Below are 15970 nucleotides of genomic sequence, written 5' to 3' on the forward strand. Positions count from 1 at the left end.
TTGATGTCAGTTTGTTCCTAGGACCATTAATTGGCCATTAAGTGTCAGTGGTGATACTAGGGACTAGGCATTAATTGATGGATTAATGCTTGTCCAAGGGTCAATTAATGCATGGGACCACTTTGGGTTGCAAATGGCCTAGCCAATTAATTTTTGGATGGGCAAGGTCAATTTTCTAGGCATGGATTAAGGGTTGAATTAATTTTCAGAATTAATTAATTCTGAAAATTAATTAAATGGCTGGAAATTGCTGAAAATGGATTAAGAAAGTTGCCACTTGGCAAAACTTTCCCATGCAAGTGGAGGAAAGGTTAAATAGGGCTGAAGGGAGAGGGAAATCTTGTTTTTTTCATTTTAGATGCATATGTAAAGAGGTGTTGGATTGTTGCTGCCAGCTTTTGGGGCCAATTCCCAGCCATTGGAGACCATTTTGGTGATGGAGATTGCATATTCTTGACCTTGGGAAGCTGACAATTGCTGCTGGTGCACTTTCTCCTGAAGATCAGAATCTCTGATGCTCCTATTGTTGTTGGTGCATCCGTTTGGGGCTGGTACAGCGAGACAGCAACTGATTTTGATCAGTTCTTCGCAACAAATCTCAAAATTTTCTCTCTCTATAGCATTCTCTCATCTCCTTCAGCCTACACTCAGCCATTCGCAGCAATTCTCAGCCATTCGGAGGAGATCTCAGCCATTTTTGGTGGGCTGATCTGCAATTTCTGTAGTAAATCCTAAATCACTGTAGAAATTAGGATTTAGTAGTCACCTTGGGATCTGTGCCAGAGATTGAAGCCTCAAGGGACTGAAATCAGCAGCTTATAATTGAAGATTATCAAGGGATTTTAGGAGCCAACCCATCCCGAATTGATTTGGGGCAGCATTTGGCTAGCCAAGGGTCAAATTAGAGAAGAAGTCTTGGGTGAAACAAGGGGCAAATGACCCAAAAGGCTTGTTGGACATTTATGACGACAAGAGCAATTGGTTAGCAAGAGGAGATTGAAGAATCTCAAGTTGTAGTCCTTCCAATTGAATGAAAGCTAAAGAAATACCGCAAGGGGCGCCAATTTTGGGGCCAACAGGGTGTCTACTGTCCAAGAATGTTATGGTAAAGTGTGTATTTCATTTTATGTGCATTTATTTATTGCTGAAATTAACTCTTAAATTAGGTTATCATTACCCATTCCAAGAAGGAAGGCTGGTTTCAAAAGCTCCATTTGAGGTGGTGGAGGATGGCAAGAAGGTACCACCTATTCTGCAAACAAAGGATAAGATCTTTGAGGCTGATCGTTATGTGGAAAACTTGGATGTACCCTATGCAAAGATAAAATATGTGCTTTGCAGTTTGCAGAGGGTGATTATGTATTGCTGCGTTTGGAAAAGGCAAGGCTGAAAAAGATGAAAGGAAGAGAAAGATTGTATCTCTAGTTGAGTATGAGATACTATGGGCCCTTCCAGGTGTTGGAGAAGATCAGCAATGTGGCATATCGGCTGAAATTACCTCCACATTGGCGGATACACAATGCCTTTCATATGAGCTGTATCAGAGGATGTCTTTGCTGAAATTCAGCCGGAGGTTGAAGAGCTCAATGAAATACTGATATGTGAGCAGATTTTGGCACACAAGGAAAGAAAGGTCAAAGGTAAAGTTTCCAAGAGGTACTTGGTTAAGTTTCAGAATTATTCACCAATGGATGCCAAATGGATGGAAGAGGATGACTTGGCAGACCATCCTCAGTTGTTGTAGCTTTACCTAGATGCCTTTCAATTAGAGCCGACTTTAGTTCGGGCTCTGTCAGGTTCAGCAAAGCAAGGGTCCAGAGTATTGCTTGATGCTCAAGGGGAAGGTAGCACTTCCCTAACTCCAGTAATGGACAACTCTAGTATGTAGTGGATCTCGAATGTATTCAGCATGCATCCAAGGTACTACGCTGACAGTATGTTTGCCATGAGGTCACTACTTAGTCTACTAGTCACTGTGAAATGTATGCAAATGAGTATGAGTTTCTCCCGAGCAATGGAACTATACTTTTGCATGAGCTTATGATCAATTTAGTATGAATTTTGCCTCAATTTTGAGACAAAAATTCTGATCGGTTTCAGCTCAGTTTTTGATCAACTCGAGAACAGTTTATGGTCACTTTTTGGATCAATTGTGCATTAGATTTTGCACTGATTGTTGGTCAGTTTTTGCAATGAGTTTGTGATCAGTTTGGGGTCATATTTGCAGCAGTTTGTGATCAATTCTCAGATCAGCAGGTGACCAGATTATGCTCAGTTTTCAATGGTTTACATCGAGTTCCATGGACAACAACATATGTTATGATGCCATTGATGTTTTAGCAATGGTTTATGCTATGCTATGGTTTGGTTTTGCCAGATGAGTTGAGCTCATGAGACATTGACATGTCACATGATAATCTAGCAATGTTTTTAAGATTGTTTGGGAGTCTTATGCTATGTTATGTTGACTAGTAATTTTCAGCATATGTTGGGCGTATGGAATGGTTGAACAACAGTGCGCAATGTTGTGTTGAGTTGATGCTCTATGGAAAATTTCAGTGTAGTACTTTGCTTTTGATGCATTTGGCAGTGCAATCGAGGACCATTGTAAGGATTTCAAGGGGGGTGGCTGTCATGAGGACATGCATTTTTGAAACCTCACTTAACATGTGGATTAATTTTTAATCGCATGGTTAAGTAAACGTTGCACATGTGAGATGTAACTAGGGTTAGAGTAAATTTACAAGCCTGGGACTCCAGGATATCACGGGATGTCAAAGGCAAAAGTTGTTATAAGTTATGCCGCACAGGTACTTGGTGGTATCTAGTGCGAGGAGTTGGCCTAGGTTATCCATTTGGCTGTAAGTGTCGGTGACACTAGAGAAATGGCGTTTAATGGTACCTAACGGCAATCTGATGGTCAAAGGGAAGCATGCCAAAAATTGGAAGCTCCAAGGCTTGGATTCAATAGGGCTGAATGTGAATTTTAGCCTAATTCAGGTGGAGGACTAGCCAGCCATTGAATTTGGGGCATTTCCATCGTCCATGAAGTGGGTGAAGTCTAATTAAGTGCCCGAATCAAAGGGCAAAATAGATTGAAGACTTGCTGGTCACTTTGGACAGCAAGGGGAGTTTGAAATACCGAAAGGGATTAGGAGAATCCCATTGTAAATCAACTTCTTCTTCAATAAAGCTAAAGAAATACCGAAAGGGGCGCCAATTTTAGGGCCAATCGGGTGTGCATTGTCCAAGATCAGTAGGTAAATTTGTATTTTCAAATTTGCATTAATTGTTTGCTGTTGTAATTAAGTTGTAATCAGGGATTTACCACCCATCCACGAAAGGAAGGCTGGTTTCAGAAGGCATCCATACATCCAAGATGCAAGTAGTATATATCCGAGAGCATCCGACCCAAGTAACTTCTCAAAGCTCTTACTCTTACTAGAGCATCAAATAACCATACATAATAGTGAATGATAATATGTCAATATTCCAAGCTGCAATCCCAGTTGAAAAGCAACCGGGAAGCATGACAAAGCATGTAATGTGAACCATAAGCATCGGTATATCAACCCAGGTAGTCAATAAGCACCCAAGAAGCAATAGGCATGTATTCCATTGACCAAATGAGCTTCAGCCCTGGTTATTACAGCAGCCAAATCTCTGTCAAACTGAGCAAGAACAATGTTTAAATCAATTCCAAAATGATCTCCAAGCAATGGGTAAGCATCCTCGAATGTATGGGCATCAACCAAGCATGAATGAACATATCATTTATGCATCATCTCTGAGCAAAAAGCATCAATGACAGGGGGATGCTTTGTTATTACAGACTACATGCTGAATACACAGTCAATGAACTGAATACAAGTTGCCCAATCTCAATGCCAAGGGCTGGAGCCAATGTGAAGGCCAATGTAAATGGCAAGGAGTACGCAAGATGATTGCCCTAGATGCCGAAGGCCACACGAGGTGGGAGGGGTTTTAAATCTTGCAGGGAGAAGGGCTGTCCAAACAGGCACAATCACGTGGGCTGCTTCTGAAGGGGCTGTCTCAGGTGTTGGCCTTAGTAAGCCTTGTGGCAATGCTCAATGGCCTCTAGCAAGGCCCTAGATCAGGCCTCAAGAGGGGGGAAGAAGTCGGGAAGAAGATGGAGTTCAATGCATACCTCGAGGTGAAAAATCCATGGTTGTCATTGAAACTGTGAATATTGAATCTTTTCTCCACAAGCTGAAGCAATGTTGGATTGAGTTTCTCAATGCTGGTGCAATGGCTTTGATACCAATTATTGAAGGGAGTGAGCCTTGAAGTGGAAGCACGGAGCGGAAGCGAGAGCTATTGTGGAAGGAGCAAGACCAAGAGAGAGACACACACACAATGTGGAAACTCCAATAGTCACGATGTGGACCGGGCTTCCCTTTATTCAAATGTTACTAAAAGAATAAAGAATAATGTGATAGTGATGGGTGCCCAGTACCTGCAATATATGGATGCTTAGTACCTGTAATATATATGTGTGCGGGTATCGTCAGTGTAACTAATATATGGGCGGCTAGGCATAGGCACCTTTACCCCGAACAAGCTCATGGCTTGTGCTACAAATAGAGACAGGAAGGGGGCCAATGAGAAGCCTTGCCTCATCGATATCTAGGTGTTAAATCTCTCTCCTCTAGCTCCAATCATAACCTAGTTGTGTGTTGTTGAATAGAGAGCTACTTTGGGAATCCCATCCTTAGCACCGTTCCCTCCAAGAACTCCCAATCCACACTATCATATACCTTCTTGAAGTCGAGAAGAACCACAATAAGGTCTTGGTTTCTAGATCGAGCAAGAGCGGTGGACTCCGAAAAGGTGAATATGTTGTCCAGGATATTGTGCTATTTAATAAAACCAATTTTGGTGGGGTGGATAATGTCTCACATAAATGGGGCTAGTGTGAGACCAATCACCTTGGCAATTATCTTGTAGGCAATTCCAAGCAAGATGATTGGCCTCCACTGTTTGATTTGCAATCTATCTCCGCTTTCCTTGGGAATGAAGTGAATGTGTCCCTTAGAAAGTCTCTCTAACATAACCCTTGATGCCATGATCTCCTAGCATGCTGAGATGAGCCTTGTACTAATGAGATCCTAGTAGCTCATAAAGAAGAACTTATCCAGTCCATATTCTCTTGGACACTTGCCCGAGGGTAGTGCCAAAAGTTCCTTCTTCAACTCTATAAAAGGGCCATCATATGTTTGCCCATCCTACTTGTGACCACCCTCTTGGTGGTCTGCCATATTCTCTCTCTCTCTCTCTCTTTTCGTAATGGATGTTATATTTATAAAGTACTAAACAACAAAAGAGTTACAAAAGTCATGGCAAAGACGCAGAGGAAATTGCCATATGCCAGGGAAGTAAGTCCTCCCGAGGGAGTATGTCAGAGTGCCGAATGAGATCTATCTGCCAATGCAAGAGTCCTTTAAGGCTAGCAATATGTCCTTGAACATTATAGGCTGAATAAAAAACAAAAGCATTCCGAATGGTCCAATTGTGCCAATAGCCCCAGTATCGAAGAAAGTGAAACGAGATCTTCATATGGGACTATGCCGTTGTGGGTATTTGGGCCGCACAAAAACCCAATCAAAAGGGCTTAGCGAGAAGCCAACCACTGCTCGCCAAACCGCTGACAAGAGTGACCAGATTTTCTTAGCGAGAGGGCAAGAAATAAATCGATGACGGGCCGATTCTACACTAGTGGTGCAAAAGAAACAATTGCCGTTGAAGATTCGACGCTTGGAAAGGGCTAAAGCAAGAGGAAGACCACCAATCATCACCCTCCAGAGAAAGACCTTGCATTTGAACGGTGTCTTGTTCAACCAGCCCTCCATCACAGTTAACTTCCACCATGACTGAGTTTTACGTAATCGCCATACTGTATTAGCTTTAGTAGCCAGCCAATGATGATCTTTGATCAGAAGATGATACACTTGGTTAGCTGAGGCCTTTTCCAAATTCAGCCGGCCTGCAAGGTCCCAGTCCTGCTAAGGACGATCCGAAGCAAGGGCAGGAAAGGGTTGTTTGCTCTGGAGCACCATCAAAAGCTGTCCCCATAAATCACGGTATCCACGAGGGATCCTGAAAAGCCTCCTGGCTGTACGAAACGATATGAACACATTGCGACTAGCAAGGGTGGCATCTGCAACTCAAGTCAAGCCCAAGCGTGCCATGCGGTTAAATTTTGGTCTAAGCTCATGTTTGCCTTCCCAAGAAAGTAATCGCGAGGCTACTAACAATTCTAGTTGAAAAGAGTTAGTAGCCAAGCGGTCCTCTGTAGGATGCCACTGAGCCTTCTGGAGAACCAATTTCCAGGAACATACCAGATGAGCAAGCAGGGATGATGAAGGGCTAGAAAACCGAGAATCTGCATTAAGAACATGCCACCAGGAGCTCCGAATGTGGGTATTACCATACACAAGCCCGTGATGATCCAAGCACATGGCACGAAAAAGAGACCAACGGAGTGCCAGCATATGAATTTCGGCATCCAAAATAGCCCCACCACCCATGCGTTTGGGGGTACATGCATGCGACCAAGCAATCCATGAAATACCTGCATGCAAGGAATCCTTCTTCCATAACATGAAACGAATGTACTCAGTAAGAGCATTCAATGTAGTAGTAGTCCAGGGCAGCAACGGCAAGAAATATGTGAGCATTGGCAACAAAATTGTCTGAGCCACTTTGAGGCGAACATGGAAGGGCCACGCTTGTGACTTCCAATACAGAAACTTAGCTGCCAGTTTCTGTGAAATACTCTCTAGTAATTGCTTTGGCCGAACATCAACACCCAAAGGGTACCCAAGATGCCTAACAATGGAACCACGGGGAACAACCATTCCCTGCCAGTCCAATGACTGCAAATCTGACTCCGTGCAACTGAGAATGGCTGATTTCAAAGCATTGATACGAAGACCAGAAGCCTGACCAAAGAGAGTCCAAACATCTAATGCTTTGCGAAGATTATCCTTGTCCGCACGCAAAATCATAAAGCTGCATCAGCCAATGATTGACTAATAAAGTGCTGTCCAAAAGGAAGAGAGAATCTAGCCAACTGATTAGAAGCTGCCATATGGGATAACATCGAAAGAACCGGATGAGTCGCAATGGCAAAAAAGAGAGGGCTCAAAGGGCAACCTTGTCTCACAGAGTGTGCAAGGACAAATGGCTTGGTAACACCACCATTCAGCATAACTCGCGAAGAAGCCGCAGCACTAATGGTGTAGATCAAACGAGACATCCAAGTACCAAAGCCCATAGTAGACATAAGTTCTGCAATGAAAGACCAGTCTAAATAATCAAAAGCCTTTTCCAGGTCCAATTGGCCCAATACCACCTCCTGATTAGAGTGCCTTGCATAGTCAATAGCCATTTACACATTCAAGACATTATGCAGAATGTTTCGGCCCTTGATGAAACCATATTGAAGAGAATGCGCAATGGCAGGAAGATGCTTATGGAGCCGATTTGCCATCACTTTGGAGAAGATTTTATACATAGAACCCATCAAAAAAATCGAACGTCAATGTTTCAACATAGACGGGGAAGGAACTTTTGGAAGTAGTTTGATAAGTCCTTTCCATGAGGAGGGCATGAACCCCGTTTGCCAAACCTGCTGAAACATAGCCGTCAATGGTTTCACCAGTCGGGTAGCAAAAACCTCAAAGAATTCATTGGTGAGACCATCCCAACCGGGACTTTTATCCTCAAGCCTCCTTCTCACGAATATCGGTCTCCAATGTAGTTTGCATATCATGCGGAACCTAATTGTGGACCAAATCATAGAAAACTAAGCAGGCATGCGTAATTTGGTCAGAAGGTGAAGGAGTAGAACCAAGAAGGTCTAGAAAATAATTCCTGCACATAGTCACAATAGTCTGAGGATCAAGGACCATTTGACCATTTGCATCCTGGAGTCTAGTCATATTCTTTCGAGCAGGGGATGCATGGAGAGGTCGAAAGAACTTATGAGTCTGACAAGCACTATCCTGCAAATTCTGAGTCAAATTTCGCAATTTGGCCTGTTGATAAGATTTTAACTTAAACTCTTTAATAAGATCAGCCAAACGCATAGCCAATGGCAGCAGAAATACATCATCTGGAGTCTCCACCAGAAGAGAACGAACCAAAGCCAGTAATTCCTCCGCTGCTTGTCGATGCTGCCGACAAAGAGAGGCATGATGAATCCCATACTGGCGAACAACGCGCAACACATTAGAGAGCAACTGTTCAAAAGAAGCATTGCCCTGAGAGGAAAAGTCCAATAAAAATCTATCAATCAATTGTTGCATATAACCCTGAAAGATTGAGTGCTTTAAATAAGATGAGTTGAAACGCAAAGGGAGTCTATCCAAAAATTGCTTAAAAGGTGCAATGGGTTGTGCAAGCATCTCAAGCTGTAGAGGGAAATGGTCCGACAAGGCATATTGCTGCAACACTTTCATTTCCAACATCTCAGGCAGAAAAGCCTCATCCTGCATGATGTACATGCGGTCCAACCGCGACCATGTAGTTGTATACTGCGCAGAATGAAAAGTAAACCATGTGGAAGAAGGGTGTAGCCATGACCAGAGATCTTGCTTAAGTACAACAAGAGCAAACGCATTCCACACACGGCTTTCCGGAGCGTCCATCACCGAATGCTCTAATATGGACTGTGAAGAATCAACACACATATTAAAATCCCCCCATCAAAAACCCCGTCTACCAAGTGACAAGGAGGTCTGCAAAGTATTCCAAAGATCCTGGTGGGATAAGGAGTCATTCGGAGCATAGAGCCCAAGTAACCATAAGATCTCTCCTTCAAATAAAATTTCAATCACCACAAAACGACCATGTACATCATTTTTAATAAGAACAGGCTAATATTTTTCACGTACAATCATAAGCACACCCGAATAATGCATGGCATGTGTCCCTGCATAAAACAAGCGAAACCCATGGCAATCCACAACTTTTCCTGCTTCACCGTGACTCTTATGCTCAATAGCGCACAAGACATCCCACTGATTCTCATGCAATAGACTCCACATGGCATGTTGCTTATTGCGAGAACAAATGCCTCGTACATTCCACGTGGCTATCTTCATGTGTATTCAAAAAAGAAAATCAAGAACGAGGCAAAGCTTGCCTCGATTTAACCTTTTCTGCTAAAATGTCAAGGACTCCCTCATCCAGAAAATCAGCTAACGCGGCAAAATAGTTCCGACGAGCAGATTTAGAGGTAGACAGTGTATCCACTGTCTTGGGAATGAAACGGGGATAACGATGATCCCATGGGGTAATCACGTTACCTCTAGTATCAAAAGCCAACTTAGCAGGTGGGCCCTTCGGACCATTCATATATACTTTCCTTGTGGGCTGATTGCGAGGAACAAAAGAGACCATAGCATGAGCAGTATGCTCTGAAGACAACATGTCTTTCCTGCACATGTAAGTACGCAAGGAATCTTGTGAAGCATTAGGCACAGTATCTGCCATACCAGCATCAAACCTTATATCTTTTGTTGGCACAAACATCGACCCAATCATTGTCACAGGAATCCAAACCCGAAACATGTTGTTTGCCTTTATCCAAAACTTTGGGTGGTTGGGTTGCATCCTGCAACAAAGCATCAAGCACCATATCTTCCATTGGAGGCAAAACATGCTTAGCATCTGAAGTTGGTTGCTTCGCTGGACATTCGGCCATAAAATGCCCCAATTTTCCACACGAGAAACAATGCCCTGCAAAGTTACCCCATTTCAAATGAAAGTGCAAAGGATGCATGCCAGAGCAATTAAGACGTAACCAAGCAGGCCTTTTCCGAGCAGTGTCCCATAACATACACAAACGGTTACGATTCGTGGCCCTTGGGCTCGGAGGAACCAAAACAGTGCCCACAACGGCCATGGCATCCTTTAACATTGGCCAGTAGACAGCCGGACAATGTTCCACTTCAACCCACACCGGGCATTCGCGTTGAAGTAAACGCTGAAAATCTGCCATTGGGCGCCATGGCACAACATGAACCAAACGGCGATCAAAGAACAATGGCAGTTTAGTCAGCAAATCGGCACGATGCTGCTTGGATTTCAACAGCACCTCATAAAAGCCTTCGGGCCCAACAAAAATCTCTTCAACACACTCCCCTTGTAGTAGACTTTGGAGCCACTGGCGAATAGAGGAAAGCACTAGGATCCTACCAGCGAAGAAGAGTATAATTGCACGTTCATAAAACACTGAAAATGAGCGCAACACATTTTTAGGATCTACCGTGGCTTCCAGAACATCTTCAGTTTTAGAGCCAGAAAATGCTTCATGATTATGTTGAGCATAATCACCAAGTAGAGTATTGGCAAACTCCAACAAATGCTCCTAGTCAACATCGTGAGAATCCACAGAATCAGAAGCAACCTGAGCATAAGAACGTTCGTGATGATCCATTGTCTTCCGAAGTATGCTTGGTGCGTTTGCCCGCAGGCTGGAAGTCAGGACCAGGTGGCATCTCCTCTGTGCAAGGAACCATATCCTCTGGTTCCTTGGTTTCAGAATCCAGACCAAGGGCTGCTACCGTTTGGTCGATAAAGGCCAAGTCCAGGCCAGCCATATTATATCACCACGTGAACCCGAGATCTGAAGCTATTTATAGGGCGCTCTCTCTCTCTCTGGGCAGGTCGTTGTACCTGAGGTCCTCTGCACAAATCTATATTCTGCAATACTGTTTGTGTGGACTTTAACACAATCTGTCTCCTTCCGGGGGTGTTGGGACAGAGTGCGCGCAGGACAGAACAAGGACATCTGGAAGGCAAGGGCAGGAGTCGACGGGTCGGGCAGGGAAGACAGCTCTCTCGCGCTCTCTCTCTCTCGCGTACCTTCTGTACACAGGGCCAGGTTCGTCGGGCAGGGAAGACGGCTGTCTCTCGCTCTCTCTGTCTCGCGTTCCGTCTGCACGCAGGGCCAAGTCAAACCTGCGCATCCCTGAGGGAAGGACTCAGGCGACGCACAAGGCAAGGAGGTGCGCCCGCAGAACCGGGCTAATCTGCAGCGGGCTGAGATGCGATGATGACCACAGGACGATTTGTAGGAACGGAGCAGCTATGGCGATCGCGACCTCCTCTCCAGCATCTCTCTCTCTCTCTCTCTCTCTCTCTCTCTCTCTCTCTCTCATATTGTGGGAGTCTAGTCATAGATCTTAGTAAGGCTGTGTAGCACTATGTAGCTACATGGTTGGCCTCCTGAGGGCCCTGTGCAATGGATTAATCAGCTCTAGCCTCTCAAGTCTCCGTACATCCTAGCTAGAGTGTTTTGGCTCTGTGGTACAAAAAAGTTTCTAATGACCTTGTCCCCAGTTTGAGTCTAGGAGGAAGCTCTTGCATTAAACCTATACTCTAATTTGTCTTCCTTCATGGTATCAATATTTGCTCTAGGAAGCCACCACTTTTGCACCTTGGACATCTCTCATCCTCCCTCTATCGTGCAACCAATGATCCTCTAGCAATCCTGACTCCTCTCTTTCTCTAGAAGGCTTGGTCTCTTTCTTGTGGCCTTCTCCCTAAAAACAAAACTAATCTCTTTGTGGACTCCGGTTGAAGTCTCTAGTTGCCTATCCAATGGAGAATGATCTAGATCTCCAAATTTGTGAGATCAACTCTGTAAGATCGTCATCGTAGAATAGATTCTCCAGAATCTTGAACTATAACGGGATCCTCCAACTCTCTCAAAAAGGCCTACCTGAATCAACGAGTAATCCAAGATGGTCATGCCTAGTATGATGCCTACTAGACCGTCTCTATTGGAGGCTCAATCATCCACATAAAATCAATCAATCCTAGAAAAGTTTCTAGCTCCTCCTACCCTCTCTCTCGTAAAGAATTGAAGAGAGCATGTAGACTTGCCAAACTTTGTTGTGAACCATGGATCTTGTCCTCTAATCTAGAATAAAAGCTCCTTGTTCCCCTTGTCTAATGGTATGTGTGTATATACCTGTCCTATCCTTTGAGGCGTCTGCCATGTTAAAGTTGCCCCCTACTATTCAATGATCAACCTATGGTAAGGACTGACTGAGGGTAGTCCAACATTGTCTCGTGTGTCAATGGCCATTCGGGGCATAAATGACCAATCGACTAATAAGCGCATCTACTCCTCTCATAGGGACTGACATGGCTCTCCATGGAACAATGATGTCTGAGCCCTATACCAACTAGGTCCACTATTCACCAATACATATGCAAACACTAGCCTGTATCTTTGTGACTCCCACAATTGTTACCTAGTAGATTTGGCTCTATTGTGGCCTGCAAAATCAAGATCTCCTCTCTACCAAGAGGTGGTGTTATTGCAACATGGGAAAATCCACAAATCCTTCCACTAATGCTTTATGTACAGTGTAAGTCCTATCTCACGAGCCTCCAACCTTGCTTGAAGTGTTAGCCTCTGAAGCCTCGCATATTCCATCATGACTTTGCAATCCAAGCTTGTCTTTGTTGCCTCCTAGCATACACTCTATCATGTCTCCTTTCTGCTAGCTATATTGCTGCATGTAAGGGGAGGAAATCCTCTTGAGTATGCATCCAAGTTCTCTGCCTCTTACTCACTCTCCTGGCTCACCTCCGTTTTCCCAACCTGCTTTATGTCAAGGACCTGTGATGGGATCAACTTTGGTGACTACACTTAGTGAGCAAGAGTAAGGAGTGCTGGAGATAGTGGCATGTTTGCAGCTTATGGTGCCTCCTAGGAGGCTACCAGTATCATTGTCTCCATGCTAGGCTCTCTTTTTGCAACAACCGAGGAGCTATCATTATCTGGGGATGTGGAACCTCACTAGTAGTGCCAGTCTCAGAAGACTACCAATGCATACTTATCAAGGTGCATATAAAGTAATACCTTGAAAGTCCCTTACATGACTATTTTTGTACTCTGCATTGAGATACTTTTTCTTACAGTGATTTGTTGATTGAATTGTTATTCTCTCTTCATTGTAAGTGTTTGAATCCAATTTCCAACTATGATTGAGAGTTTGTTGCTCTTCTTGGATGGAGCAAGGCCTTGTTTGCATTGCATGTCGTGTATGTGAGAGGCATTTTATTGGCTTGTGTCTGGGTATATGTGTATGGCTACTTTATGGGTGACCTAGTGGCAAGAGTTTTAGGGTCTTGCGTTGACCTACAAATGCATTATATATTGATAAGCCATATAAACATCCTTGAAACATGCTTGATTAATTAAATTACCAAACTTTCATTTTTAAAAGAAGTGTTCCTAAAGATCATCTGTCCCATAAGCCAAACCCTAGTTTGGGAGGACCAGCCCTCTATAAATAGACAGACTACCCACCACTCAGCCTCAATCTCATTTTTGCAGCTTGCAGGTGCCATATCTGTGCAGTCCACACCCTATTTGCAAAGGATATCTCGGTTTGAGCTGCTGCTCAATGCTGTTCATTATCAAGTGTTTGCTGCCTAGCCCCTTGTTGCTGTTGGTGATGGTTTTTCAGCATGTTCGTGCTGCTGTCCAGTTGGAACCGTCTATCATGCACATCAAAGCTGGTCACTTGCTGCCATGTGGCTGATCTGCTGTGTTTTGTGCTGTATGACAAGATGAAGACTGCATTTAGTTGTCTATTTCATCACCTATCCTGCCATGTCATTCAATTTACTGCATTTTCCTATTCAGCTGCATTGACTGCCTGCCACATCATCAGCAATTGCTGCGTTTGCTGACCTACACTGCTATCTGCCCGCTTGTGACTGATCATTAAAAATATACAAGCCAATAGGATCAAGTAATATGTGATCAATGCACTACAATCTATCACATTGGCACACTGGGAAGTGTAAATCTCTATCCATATGTAGGAAAGAGAAGGACCTAGGTTTCAATATGAGATTTGGATGGATAAAGATAAGATCTCGGCTATATGGAGAAATAAAGACCCCAACATCTTTTGGAGAACTCAAATTGACCAAGTTAGACATTTTTAGAAAAGAACCCCTTCCAATAGATTGGATTTAATTTTTTTTGTGGTGGAGATTATTGATGTTAAACTTCTCAAAAAAGGACAAAGTATCTAATTAAGATCTTGCCTCTTTGTCATTTTCCCGAAGAGCTAGAGAGTGCTACCTGTCTCTTTTGGAATGTAGGAGAGCCAAGGCATTATGAAGTTAAGACAATGACTAGCTCATCAGGATTGAATAATTATCTTTGCTTCAAGTCAGCTATTTTTGGTGACAAGGGTAAGCTGATGAATTTAAGCTTATTTGGAATGCTACTAGAGATGTTATAGTGAAGACAATTTTGGAGGAGAATAATGTTCCATTTAAGAATTTTGCAAAAGTTAAGAAGCAAAAAAAAGTCAAGCCTTTAGAAGGTTCAGTGTAAAGTTCAGTTTTTGCTTCACAACCTCCATATTTTTTATGATTGGTGCATTCCAAAAAAGAACACAATTTGGTTGTATTTGCATATGGAGTTTGCCTTTAGAAGGTTGAGCAGGTGTAAAGTTTAGTGTGTGCTTTGCAGGCTCCATATTTTTTAGGATTGTTGCATTCCAAAAAAGAAGACAATATTGTTGGATTTACATATGGAGTATGACCATATGTATTTTAATCCACAAGTTTTGTCATATATGATATTAGTATGTGTATGTATGCATGATAGTAGAGCTTTTATATTCTGTTCTTTATTTGTTGCAGTAATGACCTTGCTATGGTCCTTGTCTCTACAATGCCCTCTATTGTTTGGGGTGGGCTTTCATTTTAGAAATCGTTTTATTTATCTCTTTGTAAGGTAGTACTACAGATGGTTCAATAAGTAGAGTGACAAATATGGGAATAAAGGGGGAAGAGAAGGAAAAGAGCATGGAAAAAATAGAAATAGCTTTAGTGGATGATGATGATAAAGAGAGAGAGAGAGAGAGAGAGAGAGAGAGAGAGAGAGAGAGAGAATGTTTGTGAAATACTTGTGCATGCATATGCCCAAAATCATACACTTGTTGAACATTTCATTGAAATGCTCTTGCAATATGTCGAAAAGGACACTTGCAACATTTATATATCAATGCGCTCTCTTCATATTTACTACAGTACTTGGAAAAGGAGCTAGGAAGAAATGCATTAAGAGCAATGAAGGCTATCAAACAAGCTATTGATCCAAATGATATCATGAACCCTGGGAAAGTTCTACCACCACACATTTGTGTGTAACTTAATTGTAAAGGTTATACTATCCTCCTCTTGTCCTAATTTACAAACAACGGATCTAAGAAGTCAAGGTGGGTCCACACCTCATGAGTTGTGATTCACGAGATCGTTGTGTTCAACTCAAAACACACATTGGAAAGAGACTGAAAGGGCATTTCTTGAATTGAAAGCCAATATCACTTATAGTTCTTCAACCCTTACTGAGTTTTATTTACAAAATGGGAGAGTTTTACTTACAAAAGGGCTTATATGTGAAGCTCTCCTCACATTTTGTTTCTAATGTTGCCTAAATACTTTTGTATTAACCATCCTACTTCTATATCCCAAAATTTCATAATATCTAATTGGTTTCCTTCACAAGTCCTTGTGATAGTTTCAAGTTCAAATACTTCTCGTATGCCATATGTGTTGTTCATTTATGGAAGATTTGAATTGCTAGCGTATGAGTCTCTTTAACCTTTAGATAAAGTAAAAATGTAAACAATCTAACTACTTGATAACGTGTTTATGCTTTTGAAAGTTAAACTAAAATGGGGTTTATATATACATACATGAGAATGGAATATACCTTTTGGCATGTTAAAAATTAAGACAATGCCATGTCAAAGCAATTTACATAAATTATATTTGCAACATTCAAGCAACGGGATTCATTTTTCTTCAATGCAACAATGTACCCATAATATTGCCCTTTGCCCTTAAAAAGCTAATGACATGAACATGTTCCTTGGATAAAAAAATATGATGCCAAGGA

At 42.6% G+C, this 15970-nt stretch overlaps 1 protein-coding gene across 8 annotated transcripts in view; it reads left to right on the forward strand.

The window, feature by feature from the left end:
• The window catches only part of LOC148032202 (D-lactate dehydrogenase [cytochrome], mitochondrial-like), a 178744-nt gene extending 163157 nt beyond the window's left edge, over positions 1-15587 (forward strand). For 2 of the 8 annotated variants that reach the window (XM_087682845.1, XM_087682844.1), the window contains exon 18: positions 15100-15585. In XM_087682845.1, the coding sequence (XP_087538971.1) occupies positions 15100-15219 (120 nt within the window). In that variant the 3' untranslated portion in view covers positions 15220-15585. The other 6 variants (XM_087682846.1, XM_087682849.1, XM_087682847.1 and 3 more) reach the window with 6 other exon arrangements.
• Positions 15588-15970: the final 383 nt, after the last annotated feature.

Source organism: Lygodium microphyllum, chromosome 8 (assembly GCF_053477565.2).
Source record: "Lygodium microphyllum isolate KBCC chromosome 8, Lygodium_microphyllum_v1.1.10, whole genome shotgun sequence".
NCBI classification, from domain to species: domain Eukaryota; kingdom Viridiplantae; phylum Streptophyta; class Polypodiopsida; order Schizaeales; family Lygodiaceae; genus Lygodium; species Lygodium microphyllum.